General features: G+C 45.6%; 1 protein-coding gene across 5 annotated transcripts in view; it reads right to left on the bottom strand.

Annotated features, from left to right (window-relative positions):
• Positions 1 to 21,637, bottom strand: part of LOC146566373 (rap1 GTPase-activating protein 2-like) — a 45,965-nt gene extending 24,328 nt beyond the window's left edge. For 4 of the 5 annotated variants that reach the window (XR_014894212.1, XM_085289997.1, XM_085289998.1 and 1 more), the window contains exons 1-2: positions 21,373 to 21,637; positions 13,269 to 13,304 (exon numbers count right to left, since the gene is read on the bottom strand). Coding sequence is in view for 4 of the 5 variants with exons in the window: in XM_085289997.1 (XP_085146123.1) it covers positions 13,269 to 13,304; positions 21,373 to 21,416 (80 nt within the window). In the remaining variant the exon portion in view is untranslated. Of the gene's footprint in view, positions 1 to 8,899; positions 9,035 to 13,268; positions 13,305 to 21,372 lie in introns of those variants that run through there. The other variant, XM_085290000.1, reaches the window with a different exon arrangement.
• Positions 21,638 to 22,750: the final 1,113 nt, after the last annotated feature.

The following is a 22,750-nucleotide window of genomic DNA, read 5'->3' as shown; positions in this document are numbered from 1 at the left end:
TAAAAACCAGCAACAAACAACTTAAACATAAACAATCACAAAGAAAGAACAATACAGTATCCACATCTGAACCAAAGAGTAAAACAGTGAAATGTGGATTATTAAATATTAGGTCTCTCTCCTCCAAGTCTCTGTTAGTACATGACTTAATAATTGATCAACAAATTGATTTACTCTGCCTTACAGAAACCTGGTTGCAGCAGGATGATTATGTTAGTTTAAATGAATCAACACCCCCGAGCCATTCTAACTACCAGAAATCTCGAAGCACAGGCCGAGGGGGCGGTGTGGCAGCAATTTTTCACACCAGCCTATTAATTAATGAAAGACCAAGACAGACTTTTAATTCATTTGAAAGCCTGATGCTTAACATTGTCCACCCCAGCTGTGAAACTCAGAAACCAGTCTTACTTGTTATCATCTATCGTCCACCTGGGCCTTACACAGAGTTTCTGTCTGATTTCTCAGACTTTATATCTAATTTAGTTCTGAGCTCAGATAAAATAATTATTGTGGGTGATTTTAACATCCATGTAGATGCTAAAAATGACAGCCTCAACATGGCATTTAATCTGTTATTAGACTCAATTGGTTTCTCTCAAAATGTAAAAGAACCCACCCACCACTTTAATCACACTCTAGATCTTGTTTTAACATATGGCATCGAACCTGAACATTTAACAGTGTCTCCTGAAAACCCTCTCCTGTCTGATCATTTCCTGATAACATTTACTTTTACAATAATTGATTACACAGCGGTGAAGAGTAGACTTTATCAAAGTAGATGTCTTTCTGAAAGCACTGTAACTAAGTTTAAGAATATAATCCACCCACTGTTATCATCTCCAATGCCCTGTACCAACACAGAGCAAAGCAGCTATCTGAACACTACCCCAACAGAGGTCGATTATCTTGTTAATAATTTCACCTCCTCACTACGTACGACTCTGGATACTGTAGCTCCTGTGAAAACTAAGGCCTCAAATCAGAAGTACCTGACTCCGTGGTATAATTCTGAAACACGTACCCTAAAGCAGATGACTCGTAATCTGGAGAGGAAATGGCGTGTCACAAATCTAGAGGATCATCATTTAGCCTGGAGAAATAGTTTGCTGCTTTATAAGAAAGCCCTCCGCAAAGCCAGAACATCTTACTATTCATCACTGATTGAAGAAAATAAGAACAACCCTAGGTTTCTCTTCAGCTCTGTAGCCAGGCTGACAAAAAGTCAGAGCTCTTTTGAGCCAACCATCCCTTTAACGTTAACTAGTAATGACTTCATGAACTTCTTCACAAATAAAATTTTTATCATTAGAGAAAAAATTACCAATAATCATCCCACAGATGTAATATTATCTACAGCTACTCTTAGTACCATTGATATTAAGTTAGACTCTTTTTCTCCAACTGATCTTTCTGAGTTAACTTCAATAATTACTTCCTCCAAACCATCAACGTGTCTTTTAGACCCCATTCCTACAAAACTGCTCAAAGAAGTCCTGCCATTAATTAATTCTTCGATCTTAAATATGATCAACCTATCTCTAATAATCGGCTATGTACCACAGGCCTTCAAGCTGGCTGTAGTTAAACCTTTACTCAAAAAGCCATCTCTAGACCCAGCAGTCTTAGCTAATTATAGGCCAATCTCCAACCTTCCTTTCATATCAAAAATCCTTGAAAGAGTAGTTGTCAAACAGCTAACAGATCATCTGCAGAGGAATGGTTTATTTGAAGAGTTTCAGTCAGGTTTCAGAGCTCATCACAGCACAGAAACAGCTTTAGTGAAGGTTACAAATGATCTTCTTATGGCCTCTGACAGTGGACTCATCTCTGTGCTTGTCCTGCTAGACCTCAGTGCAGCGTTCGATACTGTTGATCATAATATCCTATTAGAGCGATTAGAACATGCTGTAGGTATTACAAGTACTGTGCTGCAGTGGTTTGTATCATATCTATCTAATAGACTCCAATTCGTGCATGTAAATGGAGAGTCCTCTTCACACACTGAGGTTAATTATGGAGTTCCACAGGGTTCAGTGCTAGGACCAATTCTGTTTACATTATACATGCTTCCCTTAGGCAGCATCATTAGAAGACATAGCATACATTTTCACTGCTATGCAGATGACACCCAGCTCTATCTGTCCATGAAGCCAGATAACACACACCAATGAGTTAAACTGCAGGAATGTCTTAAAGACATAAAGACCTGGATGGCCGCTAACTTTCTGCTTCTTAATTCAGATCAAACTGAGGTTATTGTACTCGGCCCTGAAAATCTTAGAAATATGGTATCTAATCAGATTCTTACTCTGGATGGCATTACCTTGGCCTCCAGTAACGCGGTGAGGAACCTTGGAGTCATTTTTGACCAGGACATGTCCTTCAACGCACATATTAAACAAATATGTAAGACTGCTTTCTTCCATTTGCGCAACATCTCTAAAATTAGAAATATCCTGTCTCAGAGTGACGCTGAAAAACTAGTTCATGCATTTATTACTTCCAGGCTGGACTACTGTAATTCATTATTATCAGGATGTCCAAAAAACTCACTGAAAAGCCTTCAGCTAATCCAAAATGCTGCAGCAAGAGTCCTGACAGGGACTAGAAAGAGAGAGCAGATTTCTCCTGTTTTGGCTTCCCTTCATTGGCTTCCTGTTAAATCCAGAATTGAATTCAAAATCCTGCTCCTCACATACAAGGTCTTAAATAATCAGGCCCCATCTTATCTTAATGACCTTGTAGTACCATATCACCCTATTAGAGCGCTCCGCTCTCGCTCTGCAGGCCTACTTGTTGTTCCTAGAGTATTTAAAAGTAGAATGGGAGGGAGAGCCTTCAGTTTTCAGGCCCCTCTTCTGTGGAACCAGCTTCCAGTTTGGATTCGGGAGACAGACACTATCTCTACTTTTAAGATTAGGCTTCAAACTTTCCTTTTTTCTAAAGCATATAGTTAGGGCTGGACCAGGTGACCCTGAATCCTCCCTTTGTTATGCTGCAATAGATGTAGGCTGCCGGGGGATTCCCATGATGCATTGAGTTTTTCCTTTCCAGTCACCTTTCTCACTCACTATGTATTAACAGACCTCTCTGCATTGAATCATATCTGTTATTAACCTCTGTCTCTCTTCCACAGCATGTCTTTATCCTGTCTTCCTTCTCTCACCCCAACCGGTCGCAGCAGATGGCCGCCCCTCCCTGAGCCTGGTTCTGCTGGAGGTTTCTTCCTGTTAAAAGGGAGTTTTTCCTTCCCACTGTCGCCAAAGTGCTTGCTCATAGGGGGTCATATGATTGTTGGGTTTTTCTCTGTATCTATGAAGCGCCTTGAGGCGACTTATGTTGTGATTTGGCGCTATATAAATAAAATTGAATTGAATTGAATTGAATTGAATTGTGTGTGTGTGTGTGAGTGTGTGTGTGTGTGACTGTGTGTGTGTGACTGTGTGTGTGTGTGTGTGTGTGTGTGTGTGACTGTGTGTGTGTGTGTGTGACTGTGTGTGTGTGTGTGTGTGTGTGTGACTGTGTGTGTGTGTGTGAGTGTGTGTGTGTGTGTGTCTGTGTGACTGTGTGTGTGTGTGTGTCTGTGTGAGTGTGAGTGTGTCTGTGTGTGTGTGTGAGTGTGTGTGTGTGTGTGTGAGTGTGTGTGTGTGTGTGTGTGTGTGTGTGTCACTGTGTGTGTGTGTGTCTGTGTGTGTGTGAGTGTGTGCCCCAAACTGAATGAAAACTGCTGAAATAAATAACAAATCACCACAAACATGGACGCAGTAAACTTGACGGCATCGAGGTGACAGAGGTCTGTGTCACTTCAGCCTCTCGTGACCTCTCGTGACCTCTCGTGACCTCTCGTGACCCCTGATAGTATCATCAGTTTGAATCTGCAGTCATCGCATGTAAATGTATACTGCTGATACATATACATACACATATACAACAAAGTTGAATTTTACAGTGTTTTTTTATTTAAAATTATTTATTTAAAGTAAGTTCAATGTCCCTGTGATTACCGTCCCCCAGCCGGGCTGTTCAAATTCAGAGGCTGCATCCTCCTGAGGACCCAGCCTTCGAGGTTTAAGTGGGCCGGGTCCTCCCAAAGGCAGGCCGGAAGTGAGCGACGGTGACGGTCTAGCCTCCAGAATTATGTCAGGAACTCGGTGGAGTGAAACTCTGCCGTCGGCTCCTTGCTAACTATAACCGGACGCTGGGACAACAATAACATCTTAGGTTATCTAAGTGACTCATATATCATGTTAACCTGAGTAGTGAAAGACCGCGGGGCTTTGAAAACGATGTGCCGGGAGTTCGCTGCTCTCGCCGGCTCAGGTATAGCTCAGACAGCTGTGGCTGCAGAGGCTTGTGGTCCTGTAGAAGTTTGTGGAGACGCTGACCTCTGACCTCTGTACACACTTTGCTGCTCTGTTTGTCATCGCAGCCGCTCGTTTCTAATTGTAGTTTACTCATAATATGTTAAAAATGAGGATTATATATGCTATGCTAATTGGCTAATGAATTATGATTGTCAATCACTGCCATTGAGCAGTCACCAAGGGCTTTCGTTCCCATGGTGACAGGGAAGTAGCTCAGTAACGCCGGCTCTCCGGCGCTCCGAGTCTCTCCAAACGCCCTAAACACTGTCCAATCAGAGGCGCAGTAGGCCGGGCCATATGTCCCAGAATTCCTGTCGAGTCATTTCAAAGTAAAAGCCGGAAACACGCACGCTGCGTAGTTTGTGTTTGTAAAAGAAACGCTGCTGCACCTTTTACGATCCTCCATCTACAGCTTCAGCTCAAACACAGTCATCAGAGGAGGAAATGCATCTCCCCGTCTGTCCACGCCACTATTTTAGGTACACTTGGTGTTTCACGGTCATTCAGAAGGCTGATGGACCTGTGCAGCAGTAAAACCTGAGGCGCTCCAACACGTGATTAACACCGCCTCCTCTTCCTCCTGCTCCAAACACCAGTTAGATGTACTCTTCTTTCTTTGTTTCACTGTAATTAGGTCAGCGGCTGATTCCTCGCAGTGACTGTGGATTAAAGCAGATCTGATTCATCACAGCGCGTTTCTGCAGAGGTTCAGTGAACACACGAGCAGAACGTTGAACAGCATCCAATCAGCAATCAGAGAACATCAGCCATGTGGTCTAAAGCTCTGTGAGAGCCTCATTCAGGGCTTCCATGAACAATGATGGGAGACTTCAGTCAGTCCGGGGTCCTCAGAGGAAGCTTCAGCCTACAGAGGCACACGAGTGCTTATTGACCACAGGAACTGCAGTTCCTCTTATGTCCACTGGAGGCAGTTTAGACAGGTGTTTAATTCATCGTCTGGGTGAAAATGTTAGAGTTTGTTTTCATCAGACTACAGCAGCACCACCGCTAAAAACTGCAGCTTGTTTTAAGAAGCTTCGAGTCGCCTCACATTTCTGTTTGCATCTTCTGCTGCTCGTCTACAACACCGACCCAAATCTGGCTCCTCGGGGAGCGCTCAGAGCGACCAGGAAGGAAAACAAAGGTCAACGAGAACCGAGAACATGAAGCCTGCAGAGAGAGAAAAGGTCAGAGAAGGTGTGTGAGGTACACGACGTCCACAGCGCTGCAGCGAGACGGCACGAGAGTGTGCGTGTGTTAAAGACCCCCGAGCTTCACTTTTAAAATAAAACCAGTTTAACTCGACTCTCAGCTGGCTCGTTATCTGCGCTGATGACTGAACGTCACAGCCAATAACATCACCTTCATCCAACACACACACACTGATGTCAACACGTCCCTCTGAGCCATTCCCACAATGCACCAGGGCCCCAGACTCAAACAGCAGGCTCCTGACACTCTGACGCCTGCGGCACGTTTTCTGGAGGAGCGCAGGCCGAGTCCGGCACTAAAACAGTTCCCCTCGAAGGCTCGGCTCTTTAAATGTTCAATGGTTCCAGTGTTGAGTTTTCTGTCAGTCAAAGATGGCCGCCACAGGCCCCTCACTCTGGGCGCGTGGGTTTATTCAAATACTGGAAACTTTTAAAAACAGAATAAAGGGGGCTCTATTTTTGGCTAAATGTTTTTCTTCTGTTTATCCTCGAGACAGTAGGGTGTCCAAATTCCTGAGGACCCGGCCCACGTAGACCGCGAAGGCGGTTTATCTAATCTAATAACTTTAATCTCAGCCAAACCGATTTACTCACGAACAAATAAAACACTGAAAAAAGCCCAACAATAACATTTTTAGGTTGTCTAAGTGACTTAAAAGTCCGCGGTGATCTGAAAATGATGTGCCGGGAGTTGTGCCGTTCTCTGCGGCTTCAGTGACCCTCGAGCTCCCGGCTAGCTGTCGAGCTGGTGGGTAGCAGACGCCTCCGAAAACGTCGAAGCACTTTTGCAAATATGGGATATCTTGATAAACCGAGCAGATATTTGATGCTTACACAACTACTTTCTTACCTGAAAATATGTTAAAAGTTTATTTTGTGACCCAGAAAAGGTAATAAGAGTAATATTAAAAACTTAGTAGCGGCCGCCATTGTTGGAAACTGGAGTTTGGCTGGGCTGCGCTATGAATTCTGGGATATGGTGGGCCACGAAGGACACACCCGACCCATCCTTCAAATTCGGGGAAAAGGAGGACGCATTTGTCGGCTGCATTCGGAGGAGTCTACGAATTTGGAGAAGCTGAAGGACAGAAGAGTTGATCCATGTCAGCATGCTGCCCATTCAGGACTCCCTGAGAGCGCCCCCTGGGGGAACTGCAGCCAACAGGACCAGCTGTGAACACAGTGCACGTGTTAAATGTGACATCAGGGTCTGCATGTGAACAGAGCTCGTCCTCACGGCCGCGTCACGGCGAGCTGCGCACCAGTTACTGCTCATAAACCGGGGGCATAGTGTGACACATCCACCTGTACAGGTGATTCTCTGCAGTCATGAAAAATGGATTTTGTCACGTTTCCCACAGCCAGGAGGCTCGCTGGGTTTCAGACGAACATCAAAGCTCTTCATTAAAATTTAAATTCAACCCTCGAGTTTCTCCAACAGGAGGGCCCATCCCAGTTTGAACCTTTAAAATGAAACGAAGTGAAACATTCCAGCTTCATTAAAAATAAAATAGTGAGGATGGCGGCGGCGGCTTCGTGGTCATGACTGTGTGAATATCCACGCTTTCACTCCTGTTTCTTTGTGTTAGAACAGCAGCTTCAGCTCGGATCACACCTTTCACGTCCTTGTGATCATTACAACCAGTTTGGTCTCCGAGGCCTTTGATTGGTCCACACCCACTGATCCCCTTCGTGTCCTGCTTCCCACCCAGGATCAGTTCCACTTTGGAGAACCTGCCAGGAGCAGCACAAACGTCTGCTCTGACCCAGAGACTCGGTCGACGTGTGGCTCGCTGACAGCTGAAGAACCACAGACCTGCCGTGTATGACACCAAAACGCTTAAATGTGTCCGAGCAGCTTTCGGGAATGAGACTCGACTGATCAGTCAGAAACGCAGGAGCGTGCGAGAAACGGGGTTTCCCGCAAAACACTGCAGGGGTGCTGACTGTGTTATTTGAAATAAATGATTTTTATCTGCTTCTTTGTGTAAGCTCAGTTGGAAGCACCTCGCCGTGGGCTTTAGCGTTCATGGAGAAACTTTGTCCCAAAATGGCACATTTTCTGTGGGTGTGAGGATGGAGTGATCAAGAGACACAGGTGGGAGTGGAGCACAGGTGGAAACGATAAAGGTGGAGCTGAAAATCCAAAAAAGGAAAGACAGCAACAGGAAGAGCAATTCCCAAAATAAAACAGGAAGCAGAACAAACACAAACAGAAGGCTAAGCTAAAAAAATGCTGCGGCACTTTGCTAGTTTACTCAAACAGGGCTAGTTGCTCAAAGCACATGACAGCGTACGCTCACAGCAGCTGTGGTGTAGATGGGTGACCCTGAGGCAGCCTCTGTTAGTTTTTGTGAGTCATACGACCCATCAGGGAGCGAATACGCCCTCACCAGGCTGAAACAGAGTCAGCAGCTCGCATCAACTTCCTGTTCCAGACGACATAATATACCGTCGCTGTCAGCACGAGATATGAACGTATTAAACGTCATGCACTTTGAAACGATGGCTCCTCCCTTTGTGTCTGCAGTGAACACTACTGCATGCAGGGGGCGCCGATGAGGCCGTACTCTGCCGCTGTGTAACTCGCCACGCTTCGCTCAGAGCTGCAGGCAATTCACGAAACAATAAGACTGACTTTTTAGAAACGTGCACTCTCCTCCCCTGCAGCCACGGCGCTCTGCGCCTTTGTCTTTCACACGGATGAAACTGAGTCGCCACGGAGACGGCACAGAGACAAACAACAACAACAGCATCACAAACAGAAACGACAGTAGGACACGAGCAGCACTGCTGGCTCCTGTTTGTAGACAGACGGTCTGGTGTGTAACACACACACACACATTTCTCTGCAGCTCACATTTCCCAGTGTGTGTGTGTGTGTGTGTGTGTGTGTGTGTGTGTGTGTGTGTGTGTGTGTGTGTGTGTGTGTGTGAGAGCTATAATTGGTGCTGAGTGAGTATGAGGAGGTTTTCTTCACTAAGTCGAGACTTGAGAAAATCTTCCTCGTTGTTGTTTGTCTTGCAGCTGTCAGCGTGCAGCTGCACAGATGTTCAGTTTCCTGGCTGAAAGCGTCCAATCGTTCTTTGCGTTTCTGCAAACCGTCCTCACAGAAAACTCCAGAGTTTGATCGTTGAGCGAGGAGTGTCTGTCATCAGTAATTTACACGTGTAAACGTAAACTGGACCAACACTTCAGTGAACACCTGAACACCTCAGAGCTGAGACTACGGAGTCACATGATCACATTGTAAATGAAAACAGCAAAAACAAGGCAACACACACACACACATGCAGATGGAGGGACTGCCAGACTCACCAGTGGTCGTGTGGCATTGTTGCGTTGCCGACGGTTACTGAGCATCTCACTCAGCTCTCACACACCAGCAGCCCTCCCCTCTCTCTCTCCTGTAACGTCAGGGTCCATTAAGCTTATAGCGCCTTAATCTTTCAGAGAGAGCGAGCGAGAGAGCCAGTAGCAGATGGAGGATGGCGGGGAGGGGAGGGGGGAGGGGCGGAGGGGAGGATGCTCTAACTGGATGTGGTGGAGTTTGAGTCCGGACCGTGAATGTTTGCACATCTCTCCCCCTCATCAGGCTCTGAGCTTCAGCACGTTCAGCCTGAAGTGAAATCCCGATGACCTTAAAGCGTCTCTGTGCAGGTGAGCGTTACAAACACTCGCCATCACTACCGTCAGCTTCCTGTCACACTCACTTCATCCTAGAGTAGTTTACATCGCAGATTACCTGCACTCAGTAAAGGCACAGCCACACGCTGCAGTTCCTCTGGCGTCCAGCAGAGGCTCCAGCGGAAATAAACATGTTGACAGCTTAGAGATAATTTCACACTACGCAACTTTTTAATGACATCATGTGACAAATAACATGGCTTCTGTGAGGTTACTGTACTAACAGGCCAAGAATGAGGCGGAGGTGATGAAGCAGCTCACACACAGACACCGCGCCTCTGCAGGAAGACGATCCACACCACCCAACCAACCAATGAGCTTCTCGGGGTGACGAGCAGCACGTGTGGACGTTGAAGTGCGAACCTGCTGGAGGGAAAACAGCTGTCGGACACGCGGTCACCTTCCCCACAGACGCACAGCGGGCCACATGTGGGCAGACACACGGGAGGAAGACCTCTGACGAAGGACTTACAGGCAGTGCGTGTTATTGGATTATTAAAGACGTGCGTTACGAGAGCTGTCTGCACATTTCTGGCGTTTAAGCTACGTGCTCGTTCTTCAGGTGTACGATGTGCAAAGTGAAGCAGCCAAAACGAGGCATGCACGTGAAGTGAGCGTGCAGACTTGGTGTGACTGCTCATGCATGAGTCACGCACACACCGCCCGATGGTAACGATCCCGTTTACGGAGGCCTGATTGCACCATGTGCTTTTATGGCTGCTCTGTAATATCACTCACTTGTCGGTTGTAACGGCGAGCGTCACCTGTGGAACATGTCCCATGATCCTCTCCAACTCGCTGTGTGGCCGCGCTGCAGACTGACACCTGGGATCAAACCTGTGACCTGCCCTCTCTCTCAGGTTTCGGGCTCAGTCGGGAGCAGCGAGCGACTGCAGCTCCCAGCACTCATCCTTCCGCTCCACCGCAGAGAGCATCTTCATCTTCCAGCTGAAATCAGATCAGTCTTTAGGCTCACAGGAAGACAAAGAGCTTCCAACGTGCTCCGTGTTTTTCTCCTGATGTGAACGTCGGGAGCTAAACCAGCGGACGTCCCAGAGACTAAAAGTTAAAGGTCATCATGACCTTACTGAGCAGGTTTTTGGCATGTCAAACGTTAGTCATGACAAAACGTCACAGAAAGGTCTCACAGGAAGCAATGACATCATGATGACATTTAAGGTCAGCTTCACCGTGACATCGTGACGTTCTGCAGTAACTCTCCTCGTGGCCGTTCTGTGACCGTATGGCAGTAACTCCTGTTCCGGACTCTGCGGTGTGACGTGCGAACGCACCCAAACAAACGTCTCTTTAAAGCTTCCAGGTCAAAGTTTTGTTTGACAAGCTTTGGAGTAAAGCAGCAGTCAGCCTGACTTTAGTCTTCAAACTTCTAGTTGACGGATGTCACAGGTTTTTAAAAAAGCAAGTTTAAGTGGACATGCAGGCTACACAGATGTGGAGGCTCCAGCACATCAGCACAAGGATTTCACTTTTTCATCCTTGTTCCTGCTAAATGTTCAAAAACAGATCAAACTGATGAAAGAAATAAGCAGAGGAGCATAAACGCAGCGTCCTTATCAGCATTTCCACAGTTCTCAATATTTGGCTCATTAAGAACAGTATAATTGCTTCTTTTGTTCACAGTAATCTGCTTCACCTTTGAAACCAGCTCATATCGATTTCCTCCTGTAAATCCTGCATGAGCTGAGCGGCGCTTCCTTTTCATACTGGAAATATTTGTCTGCATACAAACAGCAGTTAGAAATGTTTTGAGCTCATTAAATCCATAATCAGCATCTGTTAGCGTCTCGCTTGCCTCCAGGTTGTGTGCTCGATCCTCTCTGTGGGCAACAGCAGTCGCCTGAATCTCACCTGGAGTCTTCTCGTGTCTGTAACAACAGCTCGTGTGGATCTGCGTCAAACCGCCGCAGATCTGTGCGCCGCAGTTTGTCAGTCTAATTAAACCATCAGGATCATCAGGACCATCAGAACCATCAGAACCATCAGGATCATCAGAACTATCAGGACCATCAGAACCATCAAAACCATCAGAACCATCAGGATCATCAGGATCATCAGAACTATCAGGACCATCAGAACCATCAAAACCATCAGAACCATCAGGATCATCAGGATCATCAGAACCATCAGAACCATCAGGACCATCAGAACAATCAGAACCATCAGAACCATCAGGATCATCAGGATCATCAGAACTATCAGGACCATCAGGACCATCAGAACCATCAGGATCATCAGGATCATCAGAACTATCAGGACCATCAGAACCATCAAAACCATCAGAACCATCAGGACCATCAGGATCATCAGAACTATCAGGACCATCAGAACCATCAGAACCATCAGGATCATCAGAACCATCAGGACCATCAGAACAATCAGAACCATCAGAACCATCAGGATCATCAGGATCATCAGAACTATCAGGACCATCAGGACCATCAGAACCATCAGGATCATCAGGATCATCAGAACTATCAGGACCATCAGAACAATCAGGACCATCAGGACCATCAGAACCATCAGAACCATCAGGATCATCAGAACCATCAGGACCATCAGGATCATCAGAACTATCAGGACCATCAGAACCATCAAAACCATCAGGATCATCAGAACCATCAGGACCATCAGGATCATCAGAACTATCAGGACCATCAGAACAATCAGGACCATCAGGACCATCAGAACCATCAGGATCATCAAGATCATCAGAACCATCAGAACCATCAGGACCATCAGAACAATCAGAACCATCAGGACCATCAGAACTATCAGGACCATCAGAACCATCAAAACCATCAGGATCATCAGAACCATCAGGACCATCAGAACAATCAGGATCATCAGAACCATCAGAACCATCAGGACCATCAGAACAATCAGAACCATCAGGATCATCAGAACCATCAGAACCATCAGGACCATCAGAACAATCAGAACCATCAGGATCATCAGAACCATCAGAACCATCAGGACCATCAGAACAATCAGAACCATCAGAACCATCAAAATCATCAGGATCATCAGAACCATCAGGATCATCAGGACCATCAGAACCATCAGGACCATCAGAACCATCAAAACCATCAGGATCATCAGAACCATCAGGACCATCAGGACCATCAGAACCATCAGAACTATCAGGACCATCAGAACCATCAGGACCATCAGAACAATCAGAACCATCAGGATCATCAGAACCATCAGGACCATCAGGACCATCAGAACAATCAGGACTATCAGAACCATCAGGACCATCGGGATCATCAGAACCATCAGAACCATCAGGACCATCAGAACAATCAGAACCATCAGGATCATCAGAACCATCAGAACCATCAGGATCATCCGGATCATCAGAACAATCAGGACCATCAGAACCATCAGAACAATCAGGACTATCAGAACCATCAGGACCATCGGGATCATCAGAACCATCAGGATCATCAGAACCATCAGGACCATCAGAACCATGAGGATCATCAGAAGCTTCAACAAAGTCACCAGATCCTTTAAACCATGATCCGTCCATCCATGGATCCTGACCTGCACCCACCATCCCTCCTGGGCCTACAGGTGCAGGTCTGGATCCATGGATGGAGGAAGCAGGAAGCAGGGCTTCATTTGCACGGGGTGGACGAGCAAACACAATGGACTAAATATAAAGGAGCACATCTGGCTGAAGTGAGCACAACTGGTTTCATTGACCGCTTCGGTTTATGGCCTGATGCTGACTCTGGGCACCACCGAGGGGTTTCACTGCTTTTTGCTGAGCAGCTGTGTAAAGTGACCGGACCAGAGCCGGTTCCAGAGCTTGGTTTAATGGACCGGCACAATAAGGAACCATCCTCTATGAGCAGATTGGCCCTTTAAAAGGAAGAAGCTGCAGATAACAAGCTGTTCTCCAGAGAACAGATATTATTTCTGGCAGTGAAACAACTTGAGTGCGGTCTTCGTGTGATTCAGGGTTGTTACTCACCGAGCTCTCAGAGTGCTGACTGTAGACTTATCAATCCTACAGAGAGAGAGAGAGAGAGAGAGAGACACCGTTAACATGTGGTGCACTGAGCGCGCTCTGATAACAGCAGGAACGTTAGGACGTTGCCGAGGTGGAGGACGAGATTTCTATCTGCATTCTCTATTAACTTCAGTAACCTGAGTGAGGTGTGAGGTTCACAGCAATAAAACCTGTTTATTAAAGTGCTGCAGCGCCACCGAATCAGGCGTGTTTCTGTAATGACGGCTGAAGCGCAATAAAACAGCACAAACCAGCAGACGCATGAACCACTGGATGACTTCACAGAAAGTCATCCAGTGGTAGAAAGTGGGTTCCTGAGGCTACGTCCACACTAAGCCGTTTTGTTTAAAAACACCGTTTTGGCCTCCCGTCCACACTGAGGCGGCGTTTTCCTCAAGGAAAAACGCCGCGTTTTGGAAACGCTCTCGAAAAACAAATACATTTCAAAACGGAGCTGTCCCGTCGCAGTGTGGACACTCGAACACGCAGACTTTCTAAAACGATGACGCATTTTAGTCGTGTGATGCAGTCATGTGACCAATTAAACTAAGACAGCGGAGGGCGTTACACAGCAGTGGTTTTGATTGGTCTCAGCTTTGACAGCCCTGTTACAGATTAATATCAGTCTGTACGTGCTGCAGATTGCTTTCCTTCTAATTCTTTAATCCTCACTGGCTTTTGCGCATGTGCAGGACTGCAACGTAAGTGTTTTGGACCGTTTCAATGTGGACGCACAACTCTTTGAAAATGCTACTGTGGACGCGGAGCGTTTTCAGATGAAAACAGCGTTTTCAAATCTATTTGGGCTGGTGTGGACGTAGCCTGAGGCACAGAGGTTTTGACGTGACGTATAGGGACAGAACGGGACGTTTGTCTCTCTGTCACCGACTGCGTTTCCATAAGTTCGACCTGAATGGCTGAGCTCCTCAGCCTCTCTCTTTGCCCCACTGCGGGGTGACCCAGGGACTTGTTTGGGCTGAGCACGCCCCCTTTCACCGGGCTCGGTCTCCTGAGCACCACACACAGGTCTGACTGGAGGGTGGAGTCCAAACCACCCAGGGTGTGAAATAACCGCTGTTCATCAGTACCTGCATCACACCTCACTCACACGGTGTCCTTGGAAGTGCTGATGATAAAGCATCCAGACGCTGCAGAGACATGGCTCATGTCTCATGCATGCTGTAACACAGGTCTATCTGTCATACACACCACAGCGCTCGTCACTGATAGACTCTGACACTAGAGCAGGCGACATGACCAAAAATATTTATCACGATATACGTTTGAAAATTTGCGATAACGATATAACTGATGATATAATTGACATGAGACAAAACACAACTCCACAACTTTATTAGTGCAAAAACCCATCAATGTATTTTCACTTAACCCTCCTGTTATGTTGGCTTGAAGGAGCACTGATTACGTTCCTGGTCAATTTAGATTTTTTTCGCTTTCTGTAGTGATGCAGATGACATGTGACATCTCTTCTGTTCTGGGTCAATCTGACCCGCAACATAACAGGAGGGTTAAACAAGCAGCTGTTTTTTTATGTGCATTAAAGTTATACAAAAATGTAACAGTGCAAATTCCTCGCTGACAGTTTAACTAAAAGGCATTTCCAGTGGAAACTGGCCGACACATCCTCAGCATAACCATGTATAACATCCACAACACTTAAAAAGAGGTTAAACACACACAACACGGTAACATTATGTTGAAGCACAGCACGTATCACTCCGCGAGGCTCCGCCTACAATAGCCGCAATGCTCCAACAATCCATCAAGCGGTGCGGCTTCGTAGCTCAGCAAAGTCGTACTGAAACATGTGACAGATTTTCGAGCGCCGTGCACATAAAATCGTTTCGAGGTCAGTAAACACAACCAGAGTTCATACATAAGGCACACGGGGTTATAAGGGGCTCTGTCGACTTTCAGAAAAATCAAAGGATTGATTTTAAGTGCGCCGCATTTTCCAAACAACACGGTAATAACGACGGCCCGCTAGCATGCGCTACCAAAAATAGTGCTTTGTTGTGTATCTGACGGACGAAAGCTAAACCAGTTCCACACCAGTGAAGCTGCAGCATTTTTAGAAACCAGTTCTGGTTCATCTGTTTCATTCAGCGATCCACTCTCGCTCTTCTCATTCTGCGTCGCCGCCATGTGCGTATGTAAACAAAGGCACTGCGCATGCGCGTTTTACCCAAATTCTATCGCCATATTTCATTTTCCTATCGTTGCCCAACATTACACCGGTATTACCATGAACAGTATGATAGAGCCCAGCCCTACCTGACACAGATGTTAGCAACCTCACTGTGACAGGAAACAGCCTGAAAACCACAAGTGAGAGTTAACAGGAGACACAGATCAGGTGACAAGTGTGGAGGAGAGGAGGAGAGGAAAGAAGGAAAGGAGAGGACAGAAGGAGATGAGAGGAGAGCGTGTGGTCGAGCAGAACTTTAAAAGCCTGAGTATGATGACTCTGAGAAAACTCCACTCCCACAGGCCATAAATAACTCATCCAACAACACACACACACACACACACACACACACACACACACACACACACACACACACACACACACACACACACACACAAAGATGGCCGACAGTAGAGAGTGCAGGCATGCTGCTTTATTTTAAAGCACAGGAAACAGTTGCCTGTGTGAGTGTTTGTGCGTGTGTGCGTGTCTCTGTGTGCGTGTGTGCGTGTCTCTGTGTGCGTGTGTGCGTGTCTCTGTGTGCGTGTGTGCGTGTGTGCGTGTCTCTGTGTGCGTGTGTGCGTGTGTGCGTGTCTCTGTGTGCGTGTGTGCGTGTGTGCGTGTCTCTGTGTGCGTGTGTGCGTGTGTTTGTTTGTCACCACTGCGCTGAACCAAACTCGTCCCTCCAACCCAACCTGGAAACAAAGCTGACATCGTTCAAACCTGCACTTCCTCCAGCGACCAGCAGAGGCTGCAGCAGCGACTCAGCCCCCCTCCACTCCCACTAACATGAGTTTGTTACACAAACAGCTGATTTCCTGCTTCAGTGAACAAACATGATTCAGCAGATTTCTCACTTTTATTGAGTTTTGCACTTTAAAATCGTCACGTTTAGAGTTCTTTGTTTGAAAATAAAATAATTACAAACTCCTCGAACAATAAAATGTCTTTGATGTCGCTTCAGTCTGACCATCACACTGCTCATCTGGGCCGTGACCTTTGACCTATCCGCTCTCAGACACTGAGTATGGAAACAGCGCTAACAGAGCGACCTAGAAGTCTGAACTAACACGTTAAACCAACATGGCGTCCTCACATAAAGGATAAAACATGTCGGCGTCTCGGGGTGAAGCTCCAGCAGCTGCTGCAGCCACAGGTTTGAGTCCTGTGACTGTTTGTGATGACAGCGACAGTCGAGCCATCAAAGAGAGAACGAGGGTGGAGCAGGATGGGCGGAGCATCCCGGGGTTTGATATAAACGCTCCTGCAGCCGCCCGAGGCCGGTCCTGCATTATTTAATAGTGCAACTCTATTAGTCGTCTTGGTCTAAATGCTGGAGGACAGAGGAACGACGAGGAGGCATGAGGTAATCTGTGAGGGCGTACCATCTGTTATTTTATTATGATGAGACAGAGAGGAAGGAAAGGAGGAGGTGGGGAAGGACAGGAGCTTTTCTTTTTATGTAAGGAAATCATGAGCTATAAAAGGATGAAGAAACAGAGATGGAGGAATCAAGAGTGCATGGAAGGAAACCACAAGGACAGATGGAAAGGAGGAGGTAAACAAAGAAGTAAACAAGGAAAGAAGGAAGCAAAAATGATGCATGAATGAAAGGAATGTGACATACATGAAGGAGGTATAGAAGGACACTGCAGGGAAAAGAAGGTTTGGAAGGATATAAGGACAAACGCAAGGAAAGGACAAAAGGAAGGAGGTATAGAACAAAATGAGGAGAAAGTGTTGAAGGAATTCAACTATTAAAAAAACTAGGAAAGGTATCGCCGAAGGAAACAAGGAAGCAATGAAAGAAGGTGGAAAAGAAGGGGGAAAAGGACACATGTCTGAAAGGACCCAAGGGAGCATAGGAGGAAATAACAACAGAATCAGGAAAGTGTGCAAGGGAAGGGAATATGGAAGCAATATGAAGGAAATGAGCACACAGGAATGTATTTAAGGGCATAAGGAAGTATGAATAATCCCAAAAAGATATTTAATGAAGTAAAGAAAACATAGAGGGAAGGAAAGAAGGACACATGAATGAAACTAGAACAAGGTCTAAAAGAAAACAAGGACAAACACAAGGAAAGGACAGGAAGGAAACATAGAAGGAAGCAACTAATTTGACCTGGAAGGAAGGGATAGAAGGACACAAGGCAATGAAGCAAGAAGACTCCAGGGAAGGAAGGAAGAAGGACAGGAAACACAGAAGTGGACAAGGAAGTATGAAAAGGAAGAAGTATATAGGGAGTGAAAGAAGGAAACATAAAAGGAAATAAGGACAAAAAGTTTTTAAGGACAGAAGGAGGTGTGAAAGGAAATAAAGGCACATGAATGAAAACAGAATCAGAGCAAGGAAACAAGGAAAGAAGGACGAAGAGAAGGAAAGTAGAAAAACAAAACAAGGATGTATAAAAGTAAAGAAGGGGATGTGGAAGGAAACAAGGAGACACAAAAGAAAACAGCAACAGAAAAGAAGGAGGAGAGAGACCGAGGTCTGAGGAGAAGGAAGGATGAAACACCGAGGGGTAAAATGAGAGGAGGTCTGAAGAGGAGGTCTGAGGTGGGGAGGTCGGAGACGAGAAGGAGGTGTGAGGGGAGGAGGTGAATGATTGAAGAGCTTGTGTCCGAGTTTCCACTCGCTGTGAATTCTGGTCACAGACTCAGGCTGAGGTTCACTGAGGCGAGGACGAGAGGACGCAGAGCTGCTGCTGGTTTCCCCTCTGACCTTCACTCCTCCTCCTCCGACCTGCAGCGTTCATTAACCCCACAGACACAAATGATTCTCTCCTGTAAATATTTCACATTTTAGTGTCAAACACAGGCAGCTGTATGGAGGACCAACAGTGACCAATGAAACATGAGTTCTTATGTGAATGTTAATTAATGTTTAAGGAGCTTGCAAAGAAAAGCGTCTGGACTTCTTTAAGTTGCTTGAAGACGTTTCACCTCTCATCCGAGAAGCTTCTTCGGTTCTAAGGTCAAATGGTGGAGAGTCCCAGATATAAACCTAGTGGGAGTTTCCCCCCACAGAGGGACAAAGGACCCCCTGATGATCCTCTACCTAATCACATGGGCCACGGTGTGAAACTGGGTGTGGGTCACAATCAGACAGGGTTTCGGGTGAGCTCATTGTGAAACCTGGCCCCACCCTATCATGTGATGTCCTGAGGTCAGATGGCCCAGGATGTGAGTGGGCGTTAAGGCGTCTGGGGAGGGAACTCAAAACTGGATTATAGATGTCAGACAGTTGGTGTCGTAAACCAGCGCCTCTGTTACGACACCAACTTGGTACCCACACCCAGTTTCACACCTTGGTTTCCATAATTCCATGATGTATTTAATAATAACAATAAACCAATAAAAATAATAATAATATAACATTTTACATTTTGGATTTTTTTTTATTTAAACAGATATTCAAGAATTTATAATTTAATAATGTTTTTAATACATAATTCTTTTAATAATACCGATTAATAGTTGAAGTTTTTATATTATTGTGGTCTAATAATTAAAAAAAATGCCTTTGCCAAGATTTGACTTTTTCAGGCATTTATTACATACATTTAATATTTTATCATGACATACATTTATAAACATTACATATAAATAAATAAAACATTTCTTAAATAATTAATTTATAAAGTATATTACATAAATAATTTGAGTAAATAATAAACTTTTTACTTACATAATAAACTTTCTAACTCATTATTAATATTTAAATATTTCGTACATATTTTGTTGTTTTGTATGTAATTAATAATATATAAATATTATTTATAATATAATGTAATATAATGTGTTTTGGGTCACATTTGTCGTAACCAAGGTTACGCTCTTCTCTGGTCCCAGCATGTGATTTAAGGTCTGTTCAGGGTTTTGGATCCAGATCTGTGTCATTAGCTTTAACCCTTTAAGACCTACCATAGAACCAAGTCCGCCAGAGCTTATATTATATTTTTACATGCCGTGGAGCCATTTTTGGGAGCATTTCAAGTTGCTATACATCAATACAACCATTATAGCCCAGATTTTAATAATATGTCTGCATTAAGTGCATAGTACTTACATAAATTGCAAAAAAGTGCAATAAACTACAAAAAAATTGAAAATCGTTTTTGCTTTTTTAACATATATTTCTAGTTAGAGAAATTTAAGAGGCTTATCCCTCAAAACTGTAAATACAAAAAAGTTGCACAAAATAGTTTCCCACTACAGGAAATTTATTTTGAGTGTCTTCATAGTTTTATTTTTGAACTACACCAATTTTTATACACTGCAGGAAAAACGAAAATAAATATTATAATGCAAATTTGCAAAAAAGCAGCATGTGCATCAAAATTAACTATTTCCAGCAGTGCAATATGAGTCCTCAGCATCCCAGAAAAGACACAGAAAGTCATAAAGTCAAACATAACTTTTAAAAACACCAGTATAGGCTCATGAGGCCCTGATGGTAAAAAAAAAACTACATTTCTGCGAAAAATGACGTCACTTCCGGTTTCGGGCAGGTCATGGCGGACATGCAAAACTTCGCGCTGACGTCTATTCCAACGTAGGAAGTGTTACAAACAGCTGACCGGATCGGCAAAGCGTGTTTCTGGAATATTATGTTTTTGTTCCTGCAAGAGCTTTTTATGCAGTTTTTGCAAAGCTATATGTGGAAGGAAACTGTGACCGAGGACAAGCTGATGGCATAAGATGTAAGTACAACTCCTCCGGTTTCATATGCAAAAAAAATTATTGCGCTAGCTCACGTGGTTGCAGAGCTACCGGGATTTAAAAATAGTTACGCAAAACAGAGCGTGCCCGCTCCGACCGGCTCTAAAGGGTTAATGCTCCATGTGAAACTTTTACATTTCCAGTCACTGTTTCTTTAAATCTAAAATAAGTAACGAGGTGCTGTGAATATATTTGTGTATAAACTGTGAAATAGAAAATAAATAAGCAGCTTTTAAAATACTTTATTGTTATTTTTGGACTCTGGCAGAGGAGCTTTGAATGTTGTAGCCCATCAGTTTAGCCGCTCTGAAACAAGCTGCTCTGATTGGCCGATTCCAGGAAGCGTGCAGAGGGGCAGACGAGGCATGCATGCACTCACTTCAGGACCTCTGATGATGAAATGACCCATTTTTTGAACTGGATCCTATAAAGCCTGATTCCTTCAGAGTGACCACTTTTTGTTTCAGGTGATGATCGCACGCAGAGGTCAAAGACATGGAACGCGTCAGCTGAGAGTTTAACTACAAAACCACCAACAAGAAGAAGAAGAAAGAAGCAGCTGGGACATCGAATATCAGATTTTCTCATTAAAGAAGGAAAATGTTGCATCTTCATGCACTGTGTGGATGAAGGTGCATAGCTGATAACAGACATGTATTATGTGTTTGCTGTGCTGGGTGTGAGCACGCTGTCCTCTTTGGTGCCGCAGAACAAATGAAGCTGACGAGAAGACAGAAAACGCCTGCAGAGCTAAACTGTCCTTTGGATTCGTCCGAACGCAGAAAGTTGCTGATTAACTCGCCGTCGGTCGACTGGAAACACAGACGACACAGAAAAGCGTCTCACGCTCACAAAGAACGAACTCGCAGAGCCCCGACAACTTTCCCACCAACGTCCATTCAAAAAAGGTCCCATTTTAACTTCGTTAACGTTCAGCTTCCCTCGCCTGATCTAAACAACATTCACAATCCCTCCACGTGAATGTAACAATTTGACTTCACAGCTGATGATGTCAGCGTGATGTCATTCCTTGCAGCTCGAGCTGGAGATGAACTCAAAAACCCGGAGAAAGTGTGCCGGACAGAGCTGCTGAGACCATTCAGCCATTCATCAAAGGGCGAGCACTCTTACCATCCGAAGCCTCCGAACGACACGCTCCTCTTCCTCCTCAGCATGGTGCCTCGCTCGCCCTCCTCCTCTTTGTCTCTCTTTTCTTCTTATTGTGTCTGGGTTTTCCTCCCTCTCTCTCTCTCCCTCTTTGTACCTCTGCCTCCCTCTCCCTCCGCTGTGGCTCTAACTCCTCATCTCTCCTCCTATAAATACTCTCCTCTCTGTCAGACACTCCCGCCGCCTCCCTCTCCTTTTTCCTCCTCCTGTCGGTAACGCTGCTCTCTCGTCTTCCTCTCCCACTTCACTTCACAGCACAGAGCCAGCAGAGAGAGAGAGCGAGGGTAGAGAGACATAGAGGGATAGCAGGAGGAGGTTTACAGGGAGTACCCGCTCTCTGCCAGCCTGATGGAGAGGAGCTGAAAACTTATCATCCATAATAAATGGACATAAATGGATGGAAGCACGTGTCGGTTTACGGGACCTGCTATTATGCAACACGGCTGCAGCTGACGGCAGTTTTTACTCTCATCTGTGAATCCATCAGTTTTAGGAAAACATCACAAAGGAAAAAGAACGAGGAAGGATTTTTAATCAGGAGGGCTTCAGGCGTACCAAGGTTAACAAACACACACACAGCAGCACGGAAACCTCGCACACGTTCCTAAATGACCACCTTTGAAACTTTCTCTTCCCATTGTTGATTCACTCAGTGTAGGAAAGTCTGCACTCACTGTCTACTGCACACAAATCCACACCTTCACGTCAGTCTGAAGGCGTAACACTTATGTCTTATTGGAGGTTACGACCCTCCCACTAAAGAAAGCCACGCCCCGCTGTTATTGATTGGCTGGCATGGGAGGATCATCAGCCAATGCTGCTCAGCTGTGCCGTCCACTCGACCTGATGTCACTGTGATGTTTGTGTACTGCTCAGGTCAAACCCGAAGGAGCCGGTTGGGGTGTTCTGGGCGTGTCCGCCTGGGACGAGGCCTCGGGGCAGTTCCTGTCAGTACCACATGTTTGTCTCAGAGGTTCAGCCGCACAGGTCCACGCGCACGCAGTGAAACGGACACTGGCTCATTAAAGCTACGGTTCCTCTGATGGCCCATCCTACACTGTGGCAGTTCTAGAGCTCATACGTGCAAATGAGCACTGACCCTCCAGGTGTGCGAGCATTTGTCCCATCCAACGCCCTTTGAGGGCTCTCGATAACCTCGACCTGAATGTCTGGCCTGTCAGCTGTCAGTGGGACATGCCTGCCGTGGTGACCAGGCTAACGGGGAAACAAGGCTCGATTCTTCGGGTCTGTGGGTCAGGAGGCAGAGCAGCTCATCTAATAACTGGAAGGTTGGGGGTTTGATCCCTGAACGCCCAACGCTGAATCCCAGTTTGCTCTCCGA

This window comes from Mchenga conophoros, linkage group LG10, assembly GCF_057382185.1.
Source record: "Mchenga conophoros isolate Kocher_MC1m ecotype Shallow Benthic linkage group LG10, M_conophoros_male_GT1.1, whole genome shotgun sequence".
NCBI classification, from domain to species: domain Eukaryota; kingdom Metazoa; phylum Chordata; class Actinopteri; order Cichliformes; family Cichlidae; genus Mchenga; species Mchenga conophoros.
Note: the sequence above shows the minus strand (reverse complement) of the source record. Positions and strands in the feature narration are given on the sequence as shown.